At 58.7% G+C, this 27,642-nt stretch overlaps 1 protein-coding gene across 3 annotated transcripts; it reads left to right on the forward strand.

Annotated features, from left to right (window-relative positions):
• The first annotated feature begins 325 nt into the window (after positions 1-325).
• On the forward strand, positions 326-25,034 carry TNKS1BP1 (tankyrase 1 binding protein 1). Of its 3 annotated transcripts, none has more exons than XM_067748991.1 (12): positions 326-759; positions 3,887-3,994; positions 5,068-5,701; positions 7,194-7,263; positions 11,270-12,616; positions 14,642-16,764; positions 21,970-22,351; positions 22,566-22,716; positions 22,828-22,955; positions 23,652-23,809; positions 24,046-24,118; positions 24,604-25,034. In XM_067748991.1, exons 2-11 carry the CDS (start codon positions 3,901-3,903, stop codon positions 24,104-24,106), a joined length of 5,148 nt encoding a protein of 1,715 aa, XP_067605092.1. In that variant the 5' UTR covers positions 326-759; positions 3,887-3,900; the 3' UTR covers positions 24,107-24,118; positions 24,604-25,034. The 3 variants fall into 3 exon arrangements, 2 of the variants coding, with proteins under 2 accessions (XP_067605092.1, XP_067605091.1); XR_010946037.1 differs by lacking the exons at positions 326-759; positions 24,604-25,034 and adding exons at positions 3,402-3,567; positions 23,441-23,534; XM_067748990.1 differs by lacking the exon at positions 326-759 and adding an exon at positions 3,404-3,567.
• The last annotated feature ends 2,608 nt before the right edge of the window (positions 25,035-27,642 follow it).

The raw sequence follows: 27,642 nt of genomic DNA on the forward strand, positions 1-27,642 counted from the left end.
GGTGTGTGTGTGTGTGGTGGGGGGTGTAAGTCTGATGGAGATGCAGAAAAGGTGTGGAGTATGTGTGAAGCTTTTCTTATGGGAGGAAATGAGTGTGCCGCATTTTTAGGTTGGGAGGAGTTTATATATGGGAAGGGAGCGTAACAGGAGATAAATGAGGATTAGCGAGGAAAATAGAGCTTCCAGTCATCCCCGCGGTGGCTCTAAACCTGAATTTATACACGTGGAGTGGCCACGTTGCGTAGGCCCTTAGGTGTTTGCACAGGAAGCCTCTGTAGTTGGCCAATGGTTACCTTTTCTCTAGCCGTGACTCTGGTGCTGCAATCAGTACAGGCGGCTGGGCCTGAGAATTGGGCCGTCCTAAGGCAGTCTCCTCTCTAGGCAGTCGTCTCGGTGGCCATTTTGCCCAACCGCTCTTCAGCAGCTAAGTTGCGTCAGTTTCGTCAGTTTCGCGGGGGTCTGAGCCTGTGGCCGGCCCCTCATTTGCAAGTCTCATTAATAATTGAGTACCTGGGCTGCGCCTGTTCGCGTAAGACCCGGCGGATTCCGCACGGTCTATCCACTCCCGGTTTTCACCGGTTCATGGATATTCATGAGGCGCTTTGGGGGCGTGGACCTGGGCGGAGCTAGGGGCGGGGCCCTGCCACAGCTCGTACTGGCTTGGTCCCGCGGTGGTGGCGGCGGCGGCGGTAGCGGCGGCGGAGACTGGCATCGGGCTGCCGAGCCCGAGCAGAGCGGAGCCGGATCCTGGGGGAGCGCGTGAGTGTGTGGGGGCGGGCGGGAGGGCGAAGGAGGGGGCGGGGTCCGGCATTGGGGGCGGGGGAGAGGCATGGAAGGAGTGGGCGCTTTTCAGTCGGGACCTCGGTTGAGATTGGAGGGGGGGGTCACCAGGAAAGTTTGCAGGGGCCGGGGGCGCGGGGTAGGCGGGGGACACAGGGGAGCTGCCGCGTGTGCGCGGGGGCGGTGGGTGCACGGTCTGGAGCTCGTGCTGACCGAGCCAGAAGAAAGGGGGGAGGGGGCGAGGGCTTGAGGAGGAGCCGGGGGCGGGCGGAGCTGCTGGAGGGACCCCCGCCTTTCCCTACCCCCGGGCCTGCGCTAGCCCCCTCCCCCGGCTCCCTCGGCACGCCCCCAAGCGCCCCAGTCCGCCCCCACCCGGTCCTTGTCCCCAGTCCCTCGTCTGTTCGCCGGCTGCTCCACATCCCGCGCACAGGTTCTCTGCTTCTGCCGCCGCCGCCCCCTCCTCCGCCTCTTCTACCCTGTTCTCTCAGGCTGCTGCCGTCCCTCTGTGTCCAGAGCTCCCCACTGGGCCCCTCCAGACGGCCCCTCGCCCCGGGCTGTTCCGTCTTCCCGTTGGCCCTCCCTCCTCCAGCAGTTTACAGGCTGTCCCTTCCGACCTCTCTGGCCCCAGATCCGGCCGGAGATCCCAGGTCCATAGGGCCGACCCCGCCTGCGGCGATGCTTCTCTGGGCCTCAGCTCCCGGGGCTGGAGCTGCCTGGCTTCTCCCCTGCCCTTCTGGCGGCCTGTGCTCCCAGGGGTCAGCTAGTCTCCTGACTCTTGCGGATTGGGAATGCTCAGAGCCTCTGAGACTTTACAGCTTTCGGCTCTGGCCTTGGTCACCTGGCTTTCCTGGCTGGGGCCTCTGAACTGCTGCGACCCCCTCCTCTTGGGAAAGGCGAGCTGCAGCTTCTTTGCTGCAGCTCCTCACACTGCTGAGGTGTCCACCAGGCCCCCAGCTGAAGGGTTTTTCGGTTCTGGACCAGTTCCTCTCCATTTCTAACCACCCACAGCATGTCCCTGGTAATAATGTTCAGGGACAAGGAAACAGTCTTGTTTTTTTTAATTTTATTTTTTTCCCATCATGTGCCCCTCCTCCACGCACACTTGGACCGGCTGTGCACAGTTACTCACCCACCCACCCACAGGGAGCATCCTGTGTGGTAGCTGGCTGACCGAGGGATTGACAATCATGGGTATCTCTCTACCTCCTTCATATCCCCTCCCATCTTTGAAACAAGATGGGGCAGGGTAAAAGTGAGAGGTGGGTGGGTTTTGCAAAGGTTGGGCACCTGAGGTCCCTTCGGATTTGGTGCTGTCTTGCCAGACCAGCCGGAGTGGGTGACTTTGAGGAAGGCAGTGCCCCTTGCAGGTTGGAGAAGGTTGGGTCGTCCTCACTGACTGTGGGCACACTAGGTGATAGGAAATACCCCTCTTCCTTTGGAACAAGGGGGGCAGGGCTCTGTCAACCTGGGTGGGGGTCTTGAGGGTGGGATGGTGCTTCAGGAGCCAGGATGGGAACTGAGGAGGTGGTGAAGTGTCTGAAGAGCAGGTGACATGACTGGGGCCTGCAGGAGAGAAGGAATGGTCAGGAACAACGGAAACCTGTGGTTTGGGGAAAGGAGGAGGTGGTCACCAATGTGTTAGCTCGTCGGTGACACTAAATGGAGTCATGCTAATAATGGCCAACATTTACTGGACGCTTATTACGTGCTAGGCATTGTGCTCAGCAGTTGTGCGCATCCTCTCATGTAAGCCTCTCTCTCTCTTTTTTTTTTTTTTTTTGCTGCACTGCATGGCATGTGGGATCTTAGTTCCCTGACCAGGGCTTGAACCTGTGCCCCCTGCCGTGTGCAGTGAAAGCGCAGAGTCTTAACCACTGGACTGCCAGGGAAGTCCCTCATGTAGGCCTCTTAACAGTCTCAGTAACTGTGTTTTTCACATAGGGAAACTGAGGCTTAGAGAAATCAGCCATGTGCCTAAGGTCACAGAGCTAGAAAGCGGTAGGTCCACCCAGCATTCGAATCCATTTGGTGTAGCAGATCTGAAGCTGCTGTTACAAGCTTAGAGGAGGGGCACCCGTTCGGCTTCCACCGTAGGGTTGTGTCATTAGGTTTAAAATTTCTACTTCAGCCCCGCTCAAAACCCCTCAGGTCAAGTCTAGGCTGGTGAGTGATGCCCACATACATTCCTGGGCTGTGGCTGTCCCACTGTAACTGTCCAAGAAAGGGAACCCTAGGGAGTTTTCCCCCAAGCCACCCCGCCCCCCGGGTGTTCTCAAGCCCTGTCCCATTCTCCCAGCCCTGGCCTGGGCCGGCTCCTCCTTCCTCTTGGCGAGGCTCTGGAAATCCAGTGGGAGGCCATTGCTATGGCAACAGGACTAGGCCCTGACTTTACCTCATCAAATTCCAAGCTGAAGCCAAAGCGATTGAGAAATTAAAGAAAAAAATGTATTCCAGATGTTTACTTTTTATTCCTTATTTTTCCGTGTTTGGATGAGACAGCTCTGAAGGAGGCGGGAGTGGGGCAGGGATGTGGAAGGAGGAGGGGGGACGTGGGGGGAGAGGGAACCACTCCCAGCTGCAGGAGGGAGGGAGAGAAGGAGGGGGAGCAGGAAGGGGGAAGCAGGCAGGCAGGCAGTGGGCGGAGCCCCAGGTTGGGGAGGAGCGGGTTTTTCCCGTCTCCCATGAGGTGATTCACAGAGAGACTTCAGACTTTGCGGACCTCTTACTCTGCCCCTGAGTAGATACCTCGAGTGGGGCCACCGGACCCCGGGGGTTACCTTGGGAGAGGTAAGTGGGGTGCCACGGAGAGCTGGCCACAGGACGCAGCAGTGCGCGGCTCCCTGAAGCTCCAGGACTTTAGGGTTAGGAGACAAGAGTTGGAGAGTGATCTGGGAAGTGTGGAGGGCGTGGCGGCTGGGGACCTCCCTTGACCTCCCCCAGCCCCCCTCCTGAAGTTCCCTCTTCCTGTCCCGCACTCTGCCTCTGCCAGAAGTTGGAGACGTCCCTCGCCACCGAGCCTGCTGCCAGCGCCCAACCCTTTTACTTTCTTTTCCTGGGTCTTCAGCCACCCCAGCTTGCACCCCTCTGCTTCCCACTTCTCACGCAGGTCCGCCGCATGTGATGGAAGTATCCACTCTCAGGGAAGGCACAGCCATGGCTTCCCTACCGCCCCGGGAGCCAGAGGAGGAGCTGGTATCTGCTGGCTCTGAACCAGGTACCTATGGGTGCAGGGTGGAGCAGCGGGGTGGCTGGGAGGAGGGTGGGAGGGGCGGAGGCTTGAACCCCCATTCTGTCTTGGAGCGGTTGGGCAAACGATGACTCTGTGCAGTGAGAGGGAGGGAGGGAGGAGTACTCAGGACGGGCAGGATGAGTCTGAAAGGTTCTTAGCTTCCATTGGGACCCTTCAGAACTGTTTGAGGTCACAGCTCTCCAGCAGAGGAGAGCAGACTAACCTTTGAGATGGTGTGGATCAAACCACATGTTTGACAGAGGAGGAAACTGAGGCCTAGGGGGGAAATGGCATGCACCTCTGGATTTGAACCCAGGCCTCCTGGCTCCCTGTCTAGACGCCTTTCTTGCCCTGAGCCAAATGAGTGGGCGATGAAGGATTCTATTAAAAGGGCTGTGGCCATGAGTAATTCAAGGTCTTTTATTTGGTATTGAAATGCCTTATGTAGAAGGTAGGTTTCTGGTCCCCCCCCCCCCCCCCCCCCCGCCTGTACCAGGTTTACTTCTGTTTGGCTTAGGTCAATAGTAAGTTTGCATTCCTGATCACACACCAGATGACAGTGGGGAGGTGGCCTGAGTGTGCACTGGGGGAGGGGGCAGCAGGGTGGCAGAGTAGGGACGCTGAGCTGGGATAACAGGTTTACTGTGGATGGTAGTATAGCAGAGTATCATGTAAGAGGAAAGGACTACCTTGGGGAGATGGTGGGCTGACTAACTGATGTGGGTAGGCAGGTACTCATTTATTAGCTCAGTTGCTCATTTATTCATTCATTTGTTAAGAACGTGTACTAGGTGCAAAGTGGGTACAGGGAGAAATAGCTGCCAGCTGGACCCTTAAATAGCTTTAGCTTATAAGGGGGACTGACTAGACATTTTGGGAATTTGGAGATGGGAGATGTTTCTGGCACGTGTATGGAAAATCAAGGAAGACTTCATGGAAGAGGTGACATTTGACTTGTACCTAGAAGGATGTGAACATTTTGAGTTTGTACGGTGGGAGATGAAGTTCTGATTGCTGTTCTTCTGACATCCCCCCAACCAACCCTTTCCTTTTGGTAGGTGACGCTCGGGCCAAACCCCCTGTCAAGCCCAAACCCCGAGCCCTGCCCGCCAAGCCAGCCCTGCCTGCCAAGCCCAGCCTGCTGGTGCCTATTGGACCTCGGCCTCCCCGGGGTCCTCTGGCCGAGCTGCCTTCTGCCCGGAAGATGAACATGCTGGCGGGACCCCAGCCCTATGGTGGCAGCAAGCGTCCCCTTCCGTTTGCACCCAGGCCTATGGCTGAGGCCCCTACTGGAGGAGAAGCCACCCGAGAGACTGTGAAAGAGGAACGTGGGAAAGAAGAGGTATCCCCCTTGACACCTCCAGCTCGATGTGCCGCCCCGATGGGTGTGCGGAAGGCGCCCGCCCCCTTCCGCCCAGCCTCGGAGCGCTTTGCAGCCACCACAGTGGAAGCGATCCTGGCCAAGATGGAGCAGCCGAGGAAGGAGGTCCCGGCCAGCCCTGACCGCCTCTGGGGCTCCCGCCTCACCTTCAACCATGATGGCAGCTCAAGATATGGCCCCAGGACCTATGGTGTGGCCGCAGGTCCCAGGGATGAGGATGGTGGGACCCTCTCCAGGGAATGGGCCCAGGAGGGGCCGGCAGAGTCTCCCACAGAGTGCCCTGAAGAGCCCAGCAAGACCCCCGAGGAGAGGTGAGGGGGTGGGAGGCTGTATGTTTGGTTGCAGCCTGGAGAACAAAGTGGTAGTTGCATCTGCGATTGTGATCTTCGCTTATAGGTTAGGTCTGAGTCACAAAACATTCCCCCAGCAGGCAGTGCTACTATGTTCTTTTTACAATGATAGTTCTTTATACAGAGTTGGTATATGTTTTTAGTAGAGTTCAAATGTACTATATGGAAGTTTATTTTCAGGTTTTTTTTTTTACTGAGAGCCAATCTTTGCCTCACTTAATCCACAGCCATGCTGTTTAGTGAAGGGAATATTAGACCCATTTTAGAGATGAGGAAACTGAGGCTCAAAAGTGACTTCCCCTGGTCCCTTAGCAAGTGAGAGAGACAGAGCTGGGGTTTGAATTCGGGTCTGTTTTCTTCCAGTGTGTGCTTTTAACTTTAACTGCTAGCTCGTGCTGTGGGTGCAGCCGTGTGCCAGGTGCTGTGTGTGTGTGTGTGTGTGTGTGTGTGTGTGTGTGTGTCAGTTTGAGGAGGGCACAGTCTGGCTGTGAGGAGGAGTTTGATGGGAGAGGAAAGACATGAACACACCTTGATGCCAGGCCAGCTAGTGTCAACGCACAGGAAGTACAGCTAGGTTGGAGACTGTTGCGTATGGTATACTTGCCTAGAGTTGGTGCCAGTATATAAAAGAAGGCTGACCAGGAGGTGCCCCTGGGCACTGGAAGAGGCTGAGGGCTGTCAGCTGCATGGAGGCCATCCTCAGGGCAGGGAGAGCTGCTTGAGGCACTTGGCAGCTGGGCCCCTCGCAGCTCTGCTGGGCCCACAGGCCCCTTCCCACTCCTGCTGCTGTGGAGTGCAGGGCCGCTGTTGTCTGAGCTGAGCTGGAAGGTAAGATTCTTGCCCTACCCTGTGCTGCCCTGCCCTCCAGCCTTTCCCCTCTCTCACCTTCAAGTGCCTGGAAGGCAGGGCCTCCTATCAACTCTTTTGTCCCAGGCCTGGGCTCCCAGGAGGTCACACCCTGTCCTGGCTGGGTTCCACCCTTCATCTTCCCCTCCTTTGCTCCAAGCCAGGCTTAAAATGAACAACTTCAACCTTGGAAAATCCTCTTCCCTCTTTCCCTCCCCCTGCAATTCCTCAAGAAGTATTGGCAAGGCAGCAGGACCAGCTGCATTCTCCCTGGTGGCAGGAGAACATTAACCCCTTAAGGGAAGGGGGGCGGGTATCTTTTTGGGAGCCATGGAGGGGTCTGGGCAAGCTGCATCCTCTTCCCAAAGGAGTTGACGGAACTTAACCCTTGGTGTGCAGGTGGGGAACAGGCACTGTCTCTGGGGCACTTTGTGGAAACTGCATAGCGTCTCTGTCCCCCAGTAGGAAATGCCTGTGGGAGGTGGGAGGCAGTTAACATTGGATGCTGTGCAGTCACTTAGGCAGACCCTTGATCAGCTCTCCCTTGTCTACCCTGTGACAGGCTCTTCCATTCTAGGCCTCCATTTCCCCTCTTTCTCCCTCACAGGAACCCCCTTTCGGACCTGGCCTTCAATGGGGACCTGGCTCAGCTGGCCAGCTCTGAGCCACCTACTGACGTGAGTTATCCTCCAGTTACCAATCAGAACTGTGGTATTTTAGAGCTGGAAGAGTCATCTAAGATCATCTCTTTCGCCTCCTTGTAGTTTAGATGGGGAAGCGGAGGCCGTGGAGGAGGTGACTGGCCCAAGGGCTGGCCCCGGGACTCAGGTTTCTCAACTTCCAGGCCACCCTGGCTAAGTGTGGCTCAGGCCCTGAGGCTCTTACAGTGTCCAGAACAACTGTCCTTGATTATCTACTGTGTGCTGGGCACATCCCAGGAATGTTGACTGACTTAATCCTTGTGGTAACTCTAGCTAGCAGGCCCCTTTGGTCCCATATGAGAGGTGAGGACACCCGGGCTTGAAAGGTTAAGTAACTTACCCAGGAGCTGAGGCAGGATCTGAAGGGTCTGAGTCCACGGCTCTCCCTGGCCGGATTGCCTTCTCAGGGTTCAGAAGAGAGGAAGAGTCCTTTCTTGGGGGTTTCCTGTTACATCCCCTCTCCCGACAGTGTGCTCAGAGGGCAGAACAGCCTGAATTTCTGAGTAAGTGATGTAAAGGATGGTCCTTCTTACTCATAGAGCCCTTGCTAGCCAGAGGCTGTCCTATCTGCCCCATGAGGGAGACCTGACTCCATTCATTTGTCTGTCCAAAAGTATTTATTGAGCAACTACTGTGACCTGGGTACTGGGGAAACAGCAGAGAACAAAACAAAGACCGCCCCTGCTCTCAGGGAGCTCACCTTCCAATGCGGGGAGGCAGATGCCAACACAGACATCCCTGCGAACCAGCAGATGTGTAGTGTGTCAGACAGGTGCTGGGGACACCTGGAAGGGTTCTGGGGTGAGGGTAACAGGGGGAGGCCTTGCTACGAAGAGGGGGATGGAGTGAGCTATGTGGATGTTGGGGAACAGCATTTTTGGCAGAGGGAAGTGCAAGTATGAAGGATTTGGTACCTTCCTGGCAAGGAAGCCTGGATGTCTGGATCGCAGTGAGAGAGGAGGAGTTGGGCCATAGGGAGGACCCAGAGGTGATAGCCTTGCAGGACCCTAGGAGGACCTTTGCTTGCGTGAGGGTATTATGCCATTGAGGGGCTGGAGGAGAGGAGTGACCTCTGCTGTTTTAGTTGTAAAGAGTCACCCTGCCCTCTTGGTTGCAGGGAGCCCAGGGCAGCAGCAGGGACTAGTTAGGGGGCTGTTGGGATAACCCAGGTGAGAAATGATGGTGTCATGGACTCTGGAGGTATAGCCCGTGGTGGAGATGGCGAGCAGTGGTGGCCTCTGTCTAGGATCTGAAGGTGGCGTGGACGGGACTTGCAGATAGATTGATGTGAGGAGAGAGCAGAATCAAGGATGACTCCAGGGCTTCTGATGTGAGCGATCAGAAGGTTACTGTTTACGGAAGAGGGGACTTCTTAGGGTGAAGCAGGATAGGGGGAGATCAGAGGGGCTTGCTTTTGGATTTGTTGAGTGGGAGATGCCTTGTAGACATGCAGGTGGAAACGTCGAGGGGCCCGTGGGATATTTGAGTCTGGAGCTGCAGGGCCTCGTCAGTGTAGAGATGGTAGTAAAGACAGCTGAGATCACCAAGGGAGTGGGTGAGGCCTAGCGGAGGAGCGCGGGAGAAGCTGGAAGGAGCAGCGGTGGGGTAGAAAATCCAGGCAGCGTGGAGTGCTCCGGAAGCCACGTGAAGCTAGTAGCTTGCAGGAGTCGGGGGGCTGGGGGGGGACTGGAGGAGGGCGGATTAGTGGTCAGATGCTACCCATGGGGCAAGGAAGATGAGCACTGAGAAATGGGAGTTAGCTGCAGGGCGTCATGGGTGACCTTGGCCAGAGCGGTGGGACGGCGGGTGAGGAGAGAAGCCCAGTTGGAGGGGGTTCAGCAGAGGATGGGCGAGAGCAGCTGTGGGGATGGATACTGAATGGAGAGCCCTGTGTTTAAGAAAAAGGGGTGGTAGCCAGAGGGAGAGAAGGAGTCAACAGCACTGTGTTGTCGTTTTTTTTTTTAAGCCAGAAGAAACGAGAGCAGTTTGTGTGCTGATGGAAATGATCCAGTAGAGTAGGAAAAATCAGTGGTGCAGGACAGAGAGAGGAGGAGTTGGCCTTAGCTCTGAGCAAGGACAGTTCATGGCCGCGGCAGGGAGCAGAGGGCTTGGGCTCCTGTGCGGGCGGCGGGGCTGCGGGTGCTGGTGTGGGTGTCCTCCGCCCGTGGCCTCTGCGTTCTCAGGGAAGGGGGGCAAGGCTGTCAGCTGAGAGAGCCCGGGAGGAGCTGTGGACTTTTGAGGAGACCAGATGGGAAAGCGTTGCCTGGGGGGTGGGGTGTGTGTGTAGTGGGATTGCTGGGCCGCAGGGGGGCCCTCTGAGGGCAGGGGGGTGAGCCGCAGGGGGCCCAGCCGTCCTGGTTGCGCGCTTTTCTCCAGCCACGTCCAGAATGGCTGTCTGGGTGCAGCCTTGAGGTGGGGAGAGCTGTGTATTTAAACAGGTTAAGCAGTAGGGTGAGGGAGGGAGCTGTGTAAAGAAATGACATCAGTGGCGATAAAGAGAGAAGGGAGGGAGTCTGCCGGGCAGAAGCAAGGAGGGTTAGTGGCTGTGCTTCTCAGAGGGGCTGAGGGATTAAGCCGGGTGGGGGATGGAAAGAGGGAGGTGGACAGATGGGGGTGGGAGTGGGTGAGCGGGACACCTGAAAACGAGGTTATGGAGGAGCAGTCGTTACAGGTAAGGACAAGGTCTAGGGTAGGATCCTGGGGACAGGTGGGTCACAAAGGAATAGGGGAGAGGCGGGCAAGGACTGGAGCCAGGTTGCTGGATGGGTTGACGGTGTGACTGTTGGAATCACTATGCGTTATAACAGGGGTAGCGCTGGGGAGGGTGGCAGTGGTCCAGGAGCTCTGCTTCTGAGGGAAGAAGGGGTCTGTAGGGGCCTCTAACAGGAGGGGTTCCGGATGGTGTAGTTTAAGGGCATGAGCTTTAAATTAACCAGAGATCTGTAGAGGGGACAGGGTGGAGGGAATGGAAGTTGGCCTTGAGAAGGAAGCAGGATGCCTCCCCCTGCCCAGACCCGGTAGGTGATGATGGGGCAGCAACAGCCCCATTGGCGAGAGGGCGGCAGGGGAATCGTGATCTCTGGGGGTGGGCAGAGCTCAGGTAGGGCAAGACTCGTCTGGGGCCAGGCTGAGTGGAGGGGTAAAGGAGTGCCAGGTGTTTGGTGGCCCCAGTGTCCCACAGTATCCATTCTTTCTCTAAGTCCTATCCTGAAAGGCCATGTGCGCAAATCTTACTTAATCCTCACCTAACGGTGAGATGGACATTGTTGCCACCAGCCCCAGGGTACAGATGGAGAAGCTGAGGCTCGGAGTGACTTCTGTGCGGGAGGGCGTACAGCTTACAAGGGCCGGGGCAGGGGTAGCTCTGGGCCAGGTGCTTTCCCGTCCCCTGGGCCTTTCACCTGAACGCTGAGGCCGGCCTGCCTGCCTCCTTGAGTCGGTACTGTGATGCACAGAGCCGGGTGGAGAGCTCCACGCCACCCCTGGGAGGTAGGAGCTGCTCCCGGGAGCTGGTCTGGAGCTGCATGGGGCCTGGAGTCCTGCTCTGAGGCCGGACCTCCCCCACCCCCAGACAGCCGGAGTCCCAGTCCTCCTTTTCCCTTTGTAAAGCCAGTGTTCTTGACCCAGGAACCCTGGACCCTTTAGAAGATCCTTAGGTGAGCTCTGGGTGGGTGGGTGGGTGTGCGGGGGAGGGTTTGAACCACCTGAAGTGGCGTGAGTGATACCGTGTGAATAAGGCGACGTGCATTTTGTGGGGAGAGGGCCAAAAGGAGGGGTCTGTGGACCCTGAGAAGTTTAAGACACTCGAAGTCATCTCGGAGCCTCTTGCGGCCGTCTTGGGTGGCTGCCCCTCTGCGCCCGGGTTTCCTCTGTGGAGTGTGAGCGTGTGAGGCAGCCGCTGACCTGAGGTCTCTGCGGGGTTGGCAGGGGGCCCCCCACCCAGCGGAGTGGTGAGTGATGGCTCTGGACCTTTCTCTTGCAGGTTTCCAAGGCCTGGGTCCCCTCCAGTCCAGGCTCCACCAGCCCAGGCCTCCCCGTTGAAGCCTCGGGCTCAGCCCCTGAGTCTCCACGTCCTTCCTCACCCGATGAGAGCTCTCCCCGCCACTCACAGCTTCCAGAAGCCCAGAGCCCTGCAGCTTCTGGAGCTTCTCCCTGCCTCCCCAAGACCCTGGCATCCCCATCTGCGGCCCCTCCTGATGAGGACTCCTGCCACCCCACTACTCCGGGGCTCCCCTCTCTGGGAGCCCTGGAGGCCTCCAGACCTGGCAGCCCTCCCCTCCAGGAGCTCTCGGGGCGCCGCAGCCCGGAGCAGCCCCCAGCTGCCTTGCCCCAGCCCCTAACGGACGGGGGTGAGTTGCTAGACCTCCCTTGGACGTTGCCATCAGGGGACATGGCGGCCACAGGGGGTGAGGACCTCTGTCCCGTCAGCCTGGCTCAGCGCCGATTTTCTGAAGGTGTGCTCCAGCCGCCCGGCCAAGACCAGGAGAAGCTGGGGGGCTCGCTGGCTGCCCTGCCCCAAACCCAGGGCAGCCAGTCGGCCCTGGATCATCCCTTTGGAAGTGGGACACAGTCCAGCTGGAGCTTGTCACAGTCCTTTGAATGGACCTTCCCCACGCGGCCTTCGGGTCTGGGGGTGTGGCGGCTGGACTCCCCACCCCCCTCCCCCATCACTGAAGCCCCTGAGGCCGCGGAGGCTGCAGAGGCTGGAGACTGGGCTGCATCCAGCAGGGAGGAAGGAGTGTCCCAGCAGGCGCGAGGGGCCCCGCCAGCTCCAGAGGGCCCAGGAAGGCCTGGTTCCTGGATGCAGGCGGATGATCTGGGCACCTCCCCAACCCAAAAGGGCGATGGGGAGAACCATCCTCAGCCCGCAGCTCTCCCCCTCGAGCCCCTGCCAACAGCGGGGGACCAGCCTGGACCAGCCTTGCTGCAGGCAGAGGAGAGGTACGAGGAGCGGGAGCCCCTGCCTGGACAGGGATCCCTGCTTCCTCTGCCCACCAGGGAGGCCGCCCTGCCCATCCTGGAGCCGGTCCTGGGGCAGCGGCAGCCAGCACCCCCTGACCAGCCCTGTGTCCTCTTTGCCGCCATCCCCGACCCCGGGCAGGCACTGCCTGCCAAGGAGGAGGCCATGACCCTTGCCCAGGCCGAGACCACCAAACCCAGGACAGAGGTTCAAGACCCGCGAAGGGCGTCCCCCGAGCCTGCAGGTCCCGAGAGCAGCTCCCACTGGCTGGATGACCTCCTGGCTTTGCCATCACCCAGTGCTGGAGGTGCACGGCGGGGAGCTGGATCTGAGCTGAAGGACACACAGACCCCAAGTGCTTGCTCTGAGGTGAGGACAGGGCACGGGGCGGGGCTTGGATGGAAGCCAGGCCTTCGGAGGGTTTTGTTCTTTCAACGTGGATTTTATGTGATCAGAGCTTGGGATCCAGCCATGATCAAGGGCACCTAGGACGTGCCCCTCGGAGCTGTACCGCCAGGCAGAGCTGGCAGAGCAGAGGGTGTGGGCAGAGGTGGGGGGAGGAGGACCAGCAGGAAGGAGTTAAGACCAGGCTTAGGCTTTAGTGTGAGTCCTTATCTGACTCCAGCATCCACCGGCTGACGGGTCTTGGGAACATACCCCAACCTCTAAGCTTCAGAGTCCTTTCACAGTGATGACGTTTGCCTCTTAGGCTTGTATTGTGGGTAAGATAGACGTGGAAAGCGCTGGGTGCGATGCTTGGCAAACACTGAGTGTTCAGTACGTTATGACGGGTGGCATTATGAAGGGCACCAGCACAGCCAGTTAGAGCTGTGAGCTCTGGGCGCAGACTGCCTGGGTTCGTGTCCTGGCCCTGCTCTTTGCCCACGTGTGACCTTGAGCAAGTGACTTTTCTGCCTGTGCCTTGGTTTCTGCATCTGTAAAATGGGGAGAACAGTGATGAGCTCTACCTTGTAGTGTGACGGTTACAGTATCTGTAAAGTACTAAGAACAGTGCCTGGCTCATCACGGGTGCTTGGGGAGTGTTGCCTTTTATGAACGTTATTACTATTAAGCTCAGACTTGCCTCTGTAGACAGGCAGCTGAGGCCCAGAGGAGGCAGAGCCTTGTGCAAAGGTTACCCAGCAAGTTGGTGGCTGGGCCAGGGCCAGAGCGCCAGTTCCAGGGCCAGTGCCCTTTCTCCTACCAGGCTGCCCCAGAATCTCAGGGCTGGGGTCCAAGTGGCTTTTGAAATGTATTTTTCAAGCCCAGCCTGGGCTGGTAGGGGTGGGGCTGGAAGGAGGGAGGAGCCTGGGGGCCTCTGGGGGCAGAGGTGGGAGGAGGACCAGCAGGAAGGAGTTAAGACCAGGCTGGCTCCTGAAGTAGGTGTGTCTGTCCCAGGATGTGGGTGACTCAACTGGCTTCTGGGCGGGGCTGCCGGAGCTGCAGCTGCTCTGGAGGGAGCGGGGCCAGGGCCAGCGAGAGCCAGAGCCGGAGCCATCGGACAGGTCTGGGCGAGGGGAGCGGCCCAGCCCTGTCCTGGCACCCGCCGCGCCCAGTAGCCCGGAACGGGCAGGGGGCAGGAGGCAGGGGCCATGGCCCGACCTGGGGACAGGGAGCCCAGCCTGTCTGTCTTGGAGAGGCTGCTGGCCAACGCAGCGCTGCGGGATGAGGCTGGCTGGCTTCGCAGCCCTGAGCCCAGGGCTCCCCCACCCGCAGGAGTGAGTCAGGGAGTGTGGGGTGGGGCGGGGTGCCGGAGCCGGCTGGGTCTTTTCCCCGGTGCAGGAGGAGGCTGTCCCTTCTGCCTCCCAGGCGGGCAGGCGGGCAGGCGGGCGAGGACTGAGAGGTCTTCCCGGGGAGGCCTAGGCAGGAGGGTGCTTTCCTTAGGGAGGAAGTGGCTGGGAACTCACGAGGGCTAGAAGGGTGTTGGGATTTTGCCTTGGCAAGGAGATCATAGAGGGGCTTAAAGAGTTCTTGATCTCTCCTTGCTGAAAGTATAGCCCCATACCCATGTGAAGACCATTCTGCCAGGCAGCCTCTCTCCTGGCGGGTTGCCAAGTGTTGCCCGAGGGCTGTAAACACGACCATGGGATCATCGATTGAGTGTCCGTGGTGCACCAGGCGCTGTGCTGAGTGCTTGGCTTAAATGATTTTGTCTAATCCTCTTGTACCACCCCACAGTAGGAATTACCTCATTTAGGGATGAGGACCCTGAGGCCCAGAGTGGTTAAGTGGTTTGTCCAAGGTCACACAGCTGGGATCCAAACCCAGGCTTTCTGTAGCCAAAGTGGGGCTCTTGGGCACTAGGCGGTGCTGACTCTCTCATTCTGGACTGATTCTCGCCCTGATTGACTCTAAGCATAGTTTCTTTGTTTCTCTCTTTTTCCTGATGCCCAGGGACTCCTTGGCTGGGCCCAGAAAGATCTGCAGAGTGAATTTGGGATTGTAGCAGACGCACATCCCAGAAGTTTTAGTCCTTGCAGCTGGTCCCAAGACACTTCTCAGGACTATGGCCTTAGGAGTGCGAGCCCTAGAGGGGGCCCAGGCCTTGGAGAGAGGGACTGGACCAACAAGTGCGGGCACGGAGTGGGGGAGGGGAGCTCCAGGGAGTGGGCCAGCAGGTGTGGCATCGGCCAGGAGGGGATGGAGGTCGGCAGCCAAGATGGGAGTGGAGTGTTGGCCCCGGGGGGGCTCACGGCCCAGGACCAGGTGATTGGAAAGGCAGCCCAGCCTGGCACTCCGCAGGGCCAAGAGGTAGATGTTCGCGACTGGGAGTTCAGAGAGAGGGATTCCCAGAGCTCTTACTCCAGCCAGGGTGTCGAAATCCAGGGCCAGGAATTTGGGAAGAGAGATTCTCTGGGTACTTACTGCAGTCAGGATGCAAGCTTTCAGGACTGGGAATTTGGGAAGAGGGATTCTCTGGGTGCTTCTGCCAGCCGGCATGAAGATGAGCAGAGCCAGGAACTGGGGAAGAAGGACCAGCTTGGCAGGTACGGCAGCCAGGACGCAGGTGAGCCGGACCAGGAGTTTGGGAAGAGCAGTTCTTCACTGAGCACCTACAGCAGCCGGGGCGCAGAGCAGCCGGACCAGGATTTCGGGAAGAGCGCCTGGATGAGAGACTACAGCCGCGGTGGCAGCTCCACGGCCCTCGGCTCCCAGGACAGAGGCTTCGGAATGAGAGCCCTGAGTGCCGGGTTCAGCCCCGAGGAAGCCCAACAACAGGACGAGGAGTTTGAGAAGAAGATTCTGAGTGGCAGAGAGAGCCTGGGCGAGGCCAGCAGGGATGGAAGCTGGCCTGAAGAGGCTGAGTCTGGGGGCTTGTTCAGCCCCAGCAGCCCCCAATCACAGGATGGGGCACTGGGACAGAGAGACCAGAGCAGCTGGCAAGGCGGTAGTGCCAGCCAGGAGGTCGGAGGGCTGCAGGGCAGACAGCAGGCAGGGGGCCAGAGCCCCAGTGATGCCGACCGGGAAGACAGGGAGGTGGGGCAGCGAGGCTGGGCCGGTGACTTCAGCCTCAGCATGGTCCCCCAGCCAGAGGCGGCCTTCAGCCCAGGGCAGCGGGACTGGAGCGGCGACTTCTGCGTGGAGGCGGCCGAGAGGAGCCGTCAGTTTGGCATCATTGGCAACGACAGAGCGAGCGGCGCTGGCCTGAGCCCTTCTGGCAAGATAGGAGGCGGCCACTTTGTGGCTCCCGGGGAGACCTCGGCCGGGACCATGGACTGGAGAGACCAGCTGGGCCTTAGGAACTTGGAAGTGTCCAGCTGTGTGCGTTCTGGGGGCTTGAGTGAAGCCAGGGAGGGCGCTATGGGGCAGGTGGGCTGGGCAGACAACCTGGGCTTGAGAGACGTGGAGCTGGCCGGCCGTCTGGAGACGGGAGGGTCTGTGGAGCCCAGGGGGAGCGGAGTCGGGGAGAGGGACTGGACTGCTGAGGTCGGGTTGAGGGGCAGAGATTTGGTGGCAGTGGGGGAGGCAGGAGACCGCAGCCAGGCCAGAGAGAGTGGCGCGGGGCAGGCCGACTGGTCAGGCGTGGAGGCAGGGGAGTTCCTGAAATCAAGGGAGCGTGGAGTGGGTCAGGCAGACTGGACACCTGACCCAGGGCTGAGAAACAGGGAGCTCGGGGCGGGCCAAGTGGACTGGGGCGACAATCTGGGCCTGAGGAATTTGGAGATGCCCTGCGACCTGGAGTCTGAGAGTTCCCGGGGGCCGCGGGGGTGTGGAGTGGGGCAGACGGACTGGACCCAGGACTCGGGGCTCCGGAATGTGGAGCTCTTGGGGGCCCTGAGTGAAGCCAGGGAGCATGGGGTAGGGGAGGTCAGCCAGTCTCCTGAACCAGGCCTGAGGAACGACGGCGTCTTGTCCCCTGGCCTGGAGGCCAGAGACCCCTCGGAGGCCAGGGAGCTGGGAGTTGGCAAGACAAGTGGGCCAGAGACCCAGGGCGGAGACGATCCCCTGCCTTCCGTGGCCATCTGCCCCAAGGAACCTGGATCAGAGGCAGGGGAATCCCCCGGCTTTGGAGCCAGGTAAGGGAGCGCCATCCCAGGGTGGGGAGGGAAGGTGTGATGGCTGTCTGAAAAGTGCACCCTTTCTAAGGGGGATAGAAACCGCTTTCCCCCAAGAACTTCTAGTGTTTGGAAAATTGAGATGGTTTGGACTGTGAATTTTTACTTTATTTTTTAAACTGAACTCTGACACACACACAGGTGAGTTCCTGTTTTGAACGATGAATGTGATGGTTGAGGTGTGACTTTTGCAACTCGTGCTTTAGGCTTCCTTGGTGATTGTGAGTATGCTGGAAGATACGTCCTGTCTTTGCTTAGTTTCTGGTGGCTGTTCCCCAGGCCTCTCGGTCCTGAAGCCGCAGGTTCTCCAGGACCAGGGAACACGGATGCTTTCATAGGCTTGGGGGAGGAGGACTCCGTGTCGTCTTGGCCTGAGCACTCCAGGTCAGGGTGGAGCGGGCAGTGGCACTCCTTGCTTCTTGCAATGGGTAGGATCCCTGTGTTTCCTGCCTGCCTTGTCTTAAGGCCCAGAAGAGCATCAGTTTAAGAACCTAAAAGGCAGGAATCCCTGGCGGTCCAGTGGTTAGGACTCTGCACTTTCACTGCTGCGGGCCCGGGTTCAATCCCTGGTCAGGGAACTAAGATCCTACAAGCCTCGTGGCACGGCCAATGAATAAATAAGTAAATAAAATAAAAACAACAACAGAGAATAAATCCTGGTTTAAAAAGAAAACAACAAAAACCTGAAGGGCATTGGGACCTGGCTCCTGGCCCCATGACCTTGGCCTCCATGCACAGAGTTTCTGATAAAGAACTTTCCAAAAAAAAACCAAACCGATAGTTTTCCGAGCCAACCACAGTCTGTCCCTGAGATTTTTCTGTTCTAAAACCAACTGAGGTGATGTTGCACCTGGTGAGGGTGCTAAAAAGGCATTGTTTCCATTTCCCTAACGTTTCCATCCACTGAGGTTGGGGTTAATTCTCTTAACTGAGTAGCAGGTTCGACCTTTTCCAACCCTGGAGCTTCTCTCCTGGCGTGAAGGGAAGAAGGAAGGGGGTGTTGGATGGGATCTGTGTTAGAAGTGGAAGGGGCTGATGGTAGTGGGAGGGGGGCAGGAGGGACCAGCAAGTGTCTAGAGGGAATCGGTGGGGTGTTGGAGGGGTCAGGAGAGGCGTTTGGGGTTGAGGAGAAGGGAGAGGGGAAGGTGGACAGAGCCTGGGGCCAGGACCGTGCCCCCGGGGCGTATTCTGGGGGCTCAGGCTGCTGAGGGGGAGACGGAGTGTGGGCAGAGGTGAGGCCTGCAGGAAGGGCTTGAGTGTCCCAGACTAGGAGTCCACAGGCTCCTGGGATCCTGCACAAGTTGCTGGACCTCTCTGAGCTGTAACATTCCTGGGGGGAGGAGAGTGTAGGCTCCCCGCGGTTGCCCCGGATTCCTCTTCCCGAAGCGGGAAAGGGATTTTATCATCTCCGGTTAGCAGGTCGCAGAGCGGTGTGACCCGCTTTAGGTCACCGAGTCAGCAATGTCTCTTTCTGACTTATGCGTCTTTACTGCGTTCAAGGCTCTTACACTACCACGCAGTGGGACCCACAGCCCTCCACCTTTCCCCGAAGTCTGGGGTGGGCCTTGGGAGGGGGAAAGCCAGAATATCTCCCCTTGTTTAGGATGGAGGGAGAGGCTGGCTGGGGGACTGGGTTGGGGAAGGGGAAGGGGATCGGCAGAGAAGCTGGGAGTCCTCAGTGTTCAGCTCTCTGAGCTCCGGTCTCCATCACACCTAGAAAACGCTTGGGAAAACGCACAGTGGAAAACGCCACTGTGTACTCAGTGGGCGTACAGGAGACTTAGGGAGTATGGATATTAGCACTGAAAGCACAGGAGTAAGGAAACCTGTATATCTTTCTCTAATGTGGTGTTTCTCAAGCTTATTTGACTAATATCCAAGGGGCTGGTGTTCTGAGCATCTGACTTAGGGAAATTCTACCCTCTGGAAAGTTGCTCTTTAGAGGAAATTTTGGAGGTTCTCCTGGTAACGAGAAGTCCTCGAGGACAGTTCAGAGCCGGCTGGCTTTGGGCCGGTGTGCCAGGTTTGGGTCCTGATTCTGCCATCACCCCTGTGACCTTGGGCAAGTCCCGTCTCTGCTCAGGCCTCCTGTGTCTTGTCTGTAATTGGGAGTAATCGACCCCGGACACCCACAGCATTGATCTTCACTTACCCTGTGAAGCGGGAAAGGGATTTTATCATCTCCAGTTAGCAGGTCGGGGAGTGGTGTGACCCACCTAAGGTCACTGAGTCAGCAATGTCTCTTTCTGGAGTTGGGCTAGGAGTTCGTACACAGGAAGTGATAGAAACCTGCCTGGCACGTGGTCGTCACTGACCGAATGCTCACCACCAGTATTTGTATCTGTTTTGCAAGTGTGGATGGACGTGAGGAACTGTCCCAAAAGTGAGGGCTTGGAAGACATTTTGGTCATCATCCTGTGTGGGACAAAGGTTCCCCTCCTGGTGATCATTGGCTGTACCACTGTCCATATAACTGGGACAAGAGCGGCGTTGGGGAGAGCTCAGGCCCCTCCCCTCTGTGTCTAGGTCACCTTGTCCTGGTGGGAGTGGCGCTCCTGGGTCTCCTGAGAGCTGTTGCACTGCCCTCTCCTCTCTCTGGCCTCCTGGTCATCTCCTGCCCCTGCCCCCAGGCCGCAGCGAGGCAGAAGCCTTCCAGCCATTGGCGGGGGTGGGGGGTCTTCACAGAATGTGAGAGGACCCTCAGAGATACTGAGGCCAGCTCCTTCGTTCCGTGGGTGGTGAAGCAGGCCCAGAGAGGCAGTGTGACTTTCTCAAGGCCCCACAGCTTGTGAATGTGGGCTCCTTCCCGTTCCCTTGGGCCCCAGCCCTGTAACCATCTCTCGGGGTGCTCTTCCTGTCTCCCTGGGGTCAAGGTCAGCTGCTGCCCCTTTAGACACGTCATTCCATCTTCAGTCCTCACTCTCTCCTTTTCGGTCTTGAAGCCTCGAACACGAGGAAACTGATTTTTTGTGCATCTGCTCCATGCCGATCCCCGTGTTTACACCTGGAGTGGCTGTGGGCTGGGCTTGGATAGAGTCCCGGGCCTCAGGGGCCTCTAAGACCAGGAGGGCGAGGGGCAGATGTGGTATGAGACACGTCCTCAGGCCGGGAAGCTGTGTTGAGCACGAGGACGATCATCCTAAAAATTCCTCAAGGGCTAACTGTGTGCTTGGTGCGTATTTCTGCCAACAGACCCGGCGAAGTATAGGTACTTATATTATCCCCATTTTACAGATGAAGAAACTGAGGCCCAGAGTGGATAAGTAACTTGGCCGAGGCCACAGGCAAGGGGTGCAGTCCATATGTGTGCTGGAGTGGGCAGCGCTCAGGACAGGTTCCTGACCTGCTTCCCTGCCGGGGAGCGGCTCAGGTTATAGGTGTTCTGGGTGCTCCCACAAGGAGAAGGAAAGCTTCTCCCGGGATGGGGTGACGGGTGAGTGGGGTTTAGACAAGTCAGCAGGGATGAATGCTTCCCTCCCCCACCCCATGGTCACCCCCAGAGCCCACCGAGCTCCTCCGCTGCCCTCTGCCCACGTGGCTCTGGGCCAGGGCTCGCTCTGGAGGTGGCTCTTCCCATCCACCCATCCTCGTCCCCTTAGCTCTCGGGGCCTGCCCTCAGCCTCCTCCCTGCCTCACCCCGGAAGAGGCTTTGGGCAGGGCCTCCTCAGGCTGGGTGGGGTGCTGCCACTGCCCCCTCCCTCCCTGGCCTCCCTGATCTCAAGCAGGGGGGCAAGCTGGCTTTGGCCCCCCTCCAGGGCTGCTCCTGACTCCGCTGCCTTGCTGCACTTCTGCCGCTACCTCCGCCTCCCTCCCTCCCGAGACTGCTTTAATTTCCATCTGTCAGCAGCTTGTGGAAGGACAGACTGATACACGCTCTCTCCCGCCCTATCCCTTCTGGCCTGGTACTGACTCACCTGCCTCACACACTTCCCCTCCAATCTGGGACTCGTGGCCTGGCTTCGGGGTACTGTCCTGCCCGCCTCTCCCATGGCTGTGTGCACGGTGTGTGTGTGTCGGGTGTGGCTCTGCTGTGCTTGTGGTGTGGTGGGTACGAGGTGTGTGTGGAAGGAGTGACCGATGAATAGTGCACGCTTCCCTGCAGGAGATGGACCATGAGAGTGTGCAGGTGTATCTGTGTGTTTCAGGGGGGCAGCTGGGCAACACAGGCTCCTTGTGTGAGGAACGTGAGCTAGTGAGAGTGTGGTGTGCTGTGCCTGGTGTGTTCTTGTCATGCTTTGAGGGAGCGGCGGGCAGAAGACGCAGATGCCGTGTCGAGGTGCAAGGTGACCCAGCCTCTCGTTCCCTCGGCAAATGTTTGCTCAGTCCCGCTCCTGGCCAGGCCCTGGGCCAAGGGCTGGGAGCACAAAGGTGGCAGGGGGCCTGTCTTTGCCCTTGAGTTGCTCACAGTTGGGCAGTGCGGACAAAGAACCACGGACTCTGAGGCAGGGGCTGGGCCAGGTAGAACCCAGGGCTTGCAGGGCTGGGGAGAGCGCTGGCTGGGGGAGGGGAGCCGCGGGCTGGGGGAGGGGAGCCGCTGGCTGGGGGAGGGGAGCCAGCCGGCCCAGAAGAGGAATTGAAGTGCACGGGGAGTGAGCAGAGGCAGTGGGAGAGCCTTCCAGGCTGGAACATCTTGTCCAGATACACAGTTGGATACATAGCCATCTGTGAGGGCCGGGCGCTCAGTGAGACTGGGGCGCGGGGACGGCCGACCTGGAGGGTGGGGGCCGAAGAGGCAGGATGGGCAGATGGACCGCTGCCTGGCTTATCCCGAGGAGAGTGACCACCTAAACTGGTGCTCTTGGGAGGGACACAACTGACAGCATCAACAACAGCGACGGTCGTGGTAATAGTAACTTACTTATAGGGCGCACACCGCGTGCTCTGCACCGTGCTGGGGGCTTGAGAGTCTCACTGCGGTCCGCCAGTGATTCTGTAGTTAGGAGACCCCGAGGCGTTATAGGTGAAGGCACTCATCCAAAGTCTCAGAAAGTGGTGGACCTGGGATTTGAACCCGCCCGGCTGGCCCAGGTCCTGCCCTCTGTGCTGTGTTGTACGAGGCCCCTGTCGGGAGAAGCGTGGACAAGAGGGAGAGCGAGAGGTTGGGGAAAGCGCCCTTCGGGGAGGGAGATGCAGTCCCACGTGACCTTGGCCTCTGGTCCTCTGCAGCCCTGGCGGATGCCTGGCGCGCTCCCCGCCCTCCGGCTCCCAGGGCCCGCTGGAGGAGACGCCGGCTGCCAGCTGCTCCAGGGCAGCGGCCCGGAGGGAGTCGGCCCGGAGGGAGTCGGCAGCCTCGGGCCTCAGGGAGCTGGCAGAGGAGGAAGGGGCCACAGCAGGCGCTGACCAAGGGGAGCCCCTGGAGCCTGGCTGGGACCATCTGCCCTCCTGGAGGCCCCAGCCTGATGGTGAAGCCAGACAGACAGAAGAGGTGGACGGCACCTGGGGCCCTGCAGGGACCGGGCAGAGCAAGCAGGACCGGATGCCGACCCCCCAGTGGCCCCCCCAGGGCCCTCCCGCCAGCTCCACCAGTCAGGATTTCTCCTTCATCGAGGTCAGTGGAGGGGAGCCCAGGGCAGTGGGTGGGATGTTGTTGGGGGTATGGGGGGTGCTCGTCCCTTGGGCCTCCCTCATCTGTGTGGGCCCCGAGCAGTCTCAGTCCGGGAGGCAGAAAGCGAGAAGCTCCAGCCCGAGGCTGTTAGGGGCTCCCCTGGGCTGGGGCAGGACCACGAAGAGGATGGCAGTGGTGTTGCCCTTGTCCCAAGCAGGACACCGAGATCCTTGACAGTGCCATGTATCGGAGCCGTGCCAACCTGGGGCGCAAGCGTGGGCACCGGGCCCCGGCCATCCGGCCTGGGGGGACGCTGGGCCTGTCGAAGGTGGCAGAGTCGGACGCAAGGCTGTTCCAGGACTCTACAGGTGGGGCCGGGGTGTCGTGTGATGACATCCGTGTCCATGTCTGAGGGTGGTGCAGGGGCAGGGAGGTCTGGGGTTGCCGCCTGTGCTGAGCCCTTCTCTGGGCCCTTGCAGAGCCGCGGGCTTCGCGGGTACCGTCTTCAGACGAGGAGGTGGCGGAGGAGCCTCAGAACCGCCGGACACGGGTGACCAAGGGGCTGAAAGTCAACCTCTTTCCCGGCCTGAGCCCATCAGCCCTGAAGGTACCATCTGATAACGGGGCCATCTGACCACCTTGCATCCAGCCTGCCTTCCCTCCATCCATCTACTCATTCCCTATCCCCTTCCTCGTGTTCCTCCTCTCACTCTGCTCTCCCTGTGCTGGGCGCTAAGTGGGATGGAAGGAAGAACAAGGCGTGTTTGTGTCCCACAACTTCCCGGGGTAGTGGGGGACATGAGCCATGCCGTCATTAGCCCTGGTGAAGGGGGAAGTTTAGGGGTCACTGCGGGGGTAGAGGTAAGAGGCGGGCCTGCTCAGAGAGAGGGAGACACAGTGGGTGCAGGGTGGGAGGGTAGATTGGGGAAGGCCTCATGTGATGACTGTAGCTTCGAGGTGCACAGAGGAGGTGGCCGTGCAGGGTGTGAGGCGGGGAGACGTTGGAGACAGAGGGAATGGGAGGAGCCGAGGCACAGGGACGGGAAGTCACGGCTGGCTTCGTCCAGCCCAGTTAGTCTGGATTCATTTCAGCAGTGTCTCTCTGAGGGCCTGCTGTGTACCAGGCATGGCTCAGCTCTCGGGGGAAGCTCATCTCTAAGCGACTTCGCATCCACTGGGGTGAAAGGTAAAGGGGGTCTGAGCCTGCCTCTGGGGACGGCGTACTCTGGGGAGAAGGCCTAGCCTCCTGTGGCGGCTCCTTCCTGCGCCTCTGACGTCCGTCTGCGCCTGGCTTGTCTCTCAGGCCAAGCTGCGCTCCCGGAACCGCTCGGCTGATGAGGGGGAACCGACAGAGGGCAAGTCGAGTCAGAAGGAGCCCGTGATCCATCGCTCCAAGTCCTGCAAGGTCCCGGGGCTGGGGAAGCCCCTCGCGTTACCTCCCAAGCCAGAGAAATCCTCAGGGTAGGTGGCCTAAGCGCCGGACATTCACCGGCCTCCCTGCGTTGGCCTTCCCAGGAAGACCCTGCTTTACAAGAGAGGAGAACTGAGGCCTTGAGACGGTTGGCGTGAGGCCAGTCTGCTCTGTTGAGTCGGTGCCCGAGTGCTGGTCTCTAACCAGGCCCGAGGTCACCTCTCCCGGTGGGAGCGGCCTTTCTGTCCCTGCCACTCCCTTCTGACCTTCGCCCTCTGCCTTCAAGGTCAGAAGGGTCATCGCCCAACTGGCTGCAAGCCCTGAAGTTGAAGAAGAAGAAGGTCTGAGAAGTCACTGAGGTGAGGGCAGGAGCTGGGCTTGGGCCTGTCTGGGGTTGGGAGTGAGTTCAGGGCTGAGGAGGGCCTGCCCTGGAGGACTCAGGAGGCCCCGGACCCTCTTCTAGACCTGAGCTCTCCATCCCTCTTTGTCTGCGAGGCTGGAAGCAGGCAGCTGAGGCCAAGTTCCAGAGACCTGGCGGGTCCCTTGGCTTGGGGACGTCCATCCCCACCTTCCTTCTTGGGCTCAAGGAGGGTCCCCCGTGCCCTGTAGGTGGCCTGAGCATGGTCCGCCCGCCCTTCCAATCTGGGACCCTGGGGTGCCTTCACTAGGCTCCAGGTGCCCAGCAGGGTCTCCATCGCGCCGGGCTCCGCTGGGTGAGCCAGGCTGCAGTGTGGGGAGGCGGGTGCGCAGTGGACGGGGTGGGGGAAAGCGGAGGGAGAGACGCCGAAGCGCCTCCTCTACTCCCACGTCTCTGCCTGACCTCTTCTCTTTCCTCCTGTTGCAGGTCCTTCCCATCTGGCAGTCTCAGGCAGTGCCTGTCCCTGTGGGGTCCCCGGCAAGGAGACTGCTGAGCCCCCCACGCCCCAGGCTGCAGCCTCTGCCCCCTCCACCTCCGGGGGCCGTCTGGGGAGGCACAGTTATGCACTTTGTATCACCATCCCAACTCCCCTCACACCTCCCTCCCAACCAGTTGTTAGTGGTCGAAGGTTTAGGTCCCTCCCTCCTTCGCTGTCTTCCCGCCTCCCTCTCTGCTTCCTCCTCCAGCCTCCCGTGGGTTTTCTTTTGATACCGGTTTATAGCATTTTTTATAAAAGCCTTTGATTTTTGTAACAGGCGGATCCCAGCCCCACCCCCGGTCTCCCTGCGCCATGCCAGGTGCCCCACAGAAACTGATACCATTTTGCCACTTGAAACAATAAAGTTTTTTGGGAATTGGTGCTGCCCAGCTTGTGGTGTGTGGTCGTGGCGCCTGATCCCTTCTCCGAGGCTGTACCTGGGGAGATGCTGGTTCTAGCCCTGGCCGACCAGGAGCTTGCTCTGACCTTGAACCCGTCACTTCCCTGGCACTCGCTGGGCACCCACTGAGGAGGGTGTATTGGTTACGGTAGGCTGATTGCCGATTCACACAACCTCCAAATCTCCGTAGGTTAACACACAAAGGTTTATCTTCCATTCAAGGCCCCTTCTGGGGTGGATTAGTGGTAGGGACACTCTGCACCTCACAGTCATTCAGAACCCAGGCTCCTTCCCTGTTGTGGCTCAGCCATCTGCAGGGGCCCTGGAGTCTCTGCAGCATCCAGTGGAGAGAGGGCAGAATCCTATGGGAGACCCATAGTCCACTGTCCGAAATTCAACTCATGCTCCCTGCTAACTGCAAGGGAAACAGAAATGTAGTTTAGATGTGTGGCCGGAGAGAGAGAGGACCAGATATTGGTAAAAATTCACCCTTCTTACAGAGGGGGTGGGGGGGCGTTGTGTTGGTTTCTGTGATCCCCAAGGGTCCTTTGAACCCATGTGGTCTAGAATGTCCCACGAGCTCTGGCCTTTCTCACCTAAACCCCTGACCACTGGCATCCTCTTGGCCCTCAGCCTAGTCCTCTGTCATCCTGGGTTCCCCAGACTGGCCAGCCTCTTTCAGGGCTGGCATCATCTTTCCCTGAGGTTTGGGGAAAGGAGAGCCTCCTGTGGACTCACCTTAATGGGGGCCAAACAGAGTCACTTAAATTGTAGCTATAGCTGAATTTAGAAATCATCCCATTCACTAGAGCTTCTTAGCCTTTGGGGTTTTTTTTTTTTTTTTTTAGGGAGTATGGGGGCTATTGACCTAATTTGAAAATTTGACCAAAGCTGTGGACTCTTTAGAAAAATGTTCAGATGAGGCTGGAATTCCCATCATTGACTAGAGCAGCGGTTGTTAGCCTTCACCCAGCATCACGATCTCCTGGGGGTGCTTACTAGAAATGCACATCCCTAGGCCCACCCCCAGATTCCAATCTAGACGGTGTGCCTAGGAACCTGCATTTTGGGAGGCCCCCTGAAGTGGAGGGGAAAGACAGAGGCCCTCAAGTGGGTGCCTGGCTGTGCCCCTGGGTGGGTCTGTGCCACACAGCCCCTGCGCCGGCCCTCCTGGGAGCCAGCGGAGCCGAGCTGGCATAAGCTTCATCCGGTTCCTTTCCCACTGCACCGCCCTCCTACCCATAGAGGTAGGACAGGCAGCAGGCCAAGCCAAACACTTAAGACTCATTAGTGGGGAAAATGGAGCCTGGGCTGGTCCCAGTGCCCGGGCTCTGCTGGGAGGGGGAAGAGATGGGGCCCTGCTTCCAGAGAAGGCCAGAGCCAGGTCTGGTGGGTGGGGACAGCACACTCTCCCTCTGTCTGAGGACCAGTTCGGGGGCCTTGCTGGGAGTCAGGGAGAGAAGAGGGCAACATACATGAGCTTTGAACCGCCTGTAAAGTGTTTGACAACAACTAGGAAAGGGTGATCTTCTTAGCATGTAGTCATTTCTCAGACTGTGCCTGGGGTTCTTGGGAGTGGCCTCAGAGGGGCAGGTCTTGGTCTTTGGAACATGGCTTTGGATTTTGGAAATGGTTGAAAGTCACTTGGATGTCTGTATTGGGGAATTCTTTGGGCGGTCAAGCGGGCTGATCACTTTTGGTCCAAGGTGGCTCTGAAGGCGATTTCTGAAGAGTTGAATGAACTCTAGAATAAGTGCACAGCCCTCGAGGGTACCACTTTAAAGACACCAAGTCCATGTGTTTATAAACGAATCAACCCCTTTCCTACACGTCAGAAAGCTGAACTGTCCCTTCCCGGGATTTTTGTGATAACTCTCAGAGGCTCTGGTCCCAATCCTGTCATGATTAGAAACGTCTCAGCACGGTCCCTCCCTGATTCCTTGCTTCCGAGGCCCTCACCCAGAGCCTGTCCACGTGGGAATTTGATGCCAGATAACAGAGGAAGCTTTTGGGAACTGAACGGGAGTGGAGTCCACGGGGCAGTCCCACATTCCCTGCAATCCAAGGCTGGAATTGGTGTTTGGGTTGGGGTTAAGCCTGTGAACGAGCTGGCCGTTGCCCACGGAAGCCTTTTGCTATTTGGGTGGTAGTGGTGGGTGTTGTGGGAAGTCTTCTACCCACTGTTCCCGCCCGTTGTCCTTCCTCCAGCATCCTGTACCCCAAATGTGGTCCAGCCGTCTGCCATGGATGGGCACAGCCCATCCCCGAGAGGGCTAGAGACAGGCGGTTCTGGTGGAGGGGTGAGCGGGTCAGAGTTTATCTGTGGCTTCTGACCCTCAGCTTTAAAAGAAGTCTAAAATAGAGGATCTCCTCTACAGAACTGTTTTGAGGTCTAAATGGTGGCAAATGAACATACCTGGGACAGAGCAAGTGGTCCTGGCTAGTTCTTTCCTTTGTTTGTTTATATGGCGGGAACAGAGGACCTTTTTTGGATCTCTTGACTCCTAGACTCAGAGGAGGCTGACACTTGGCCTGGAAGCTGGTGGACGGGATTTTCTCGGGGACGATTTGCCTCTGGGGTCTCTCT

The sequence above is a fragment of the Pseudorca crassidens genome, chromosome 9 (genome assembly GCF_039906515.1).
Source record: "Pseudorca crassidens isolate mPseCra1 chromosome 9, mPseCra1.hap1, whole genome shotgun sequence".
NCBI lineage: Eukaryota > Metazoa > Chordata > Mammalia > Artiodactyla > Delphinidae > Pseudorca > Pseudorca crassidens.

Excerpts from the sequence above, each read along its gene's own strand:
- TNKS1BP1 (XM_067748991.1), top strand. The coding sequence starts at position 3,901 with ATGGAAGTATCCACTCTCAGGGAAGGCACAGCCATGGCTTCCCTACCG. Across the intron at positions 3,995-5,067 it reads ATCTGCTGGCTCTGAACCAG|GTGACGCTCGGGCCAAACCC; the intron begins GTACCTATGGGT and ends TCCTTTTGGTAG. Across the intron at positions 16,765-21,969 it reads TCCCCCGGCTTTGGAGCCAG|CCCTGGCGGATGCCTGGCGC; the intron begins GTAAGGGAGCGC and ends GGTCCTCTGCAG.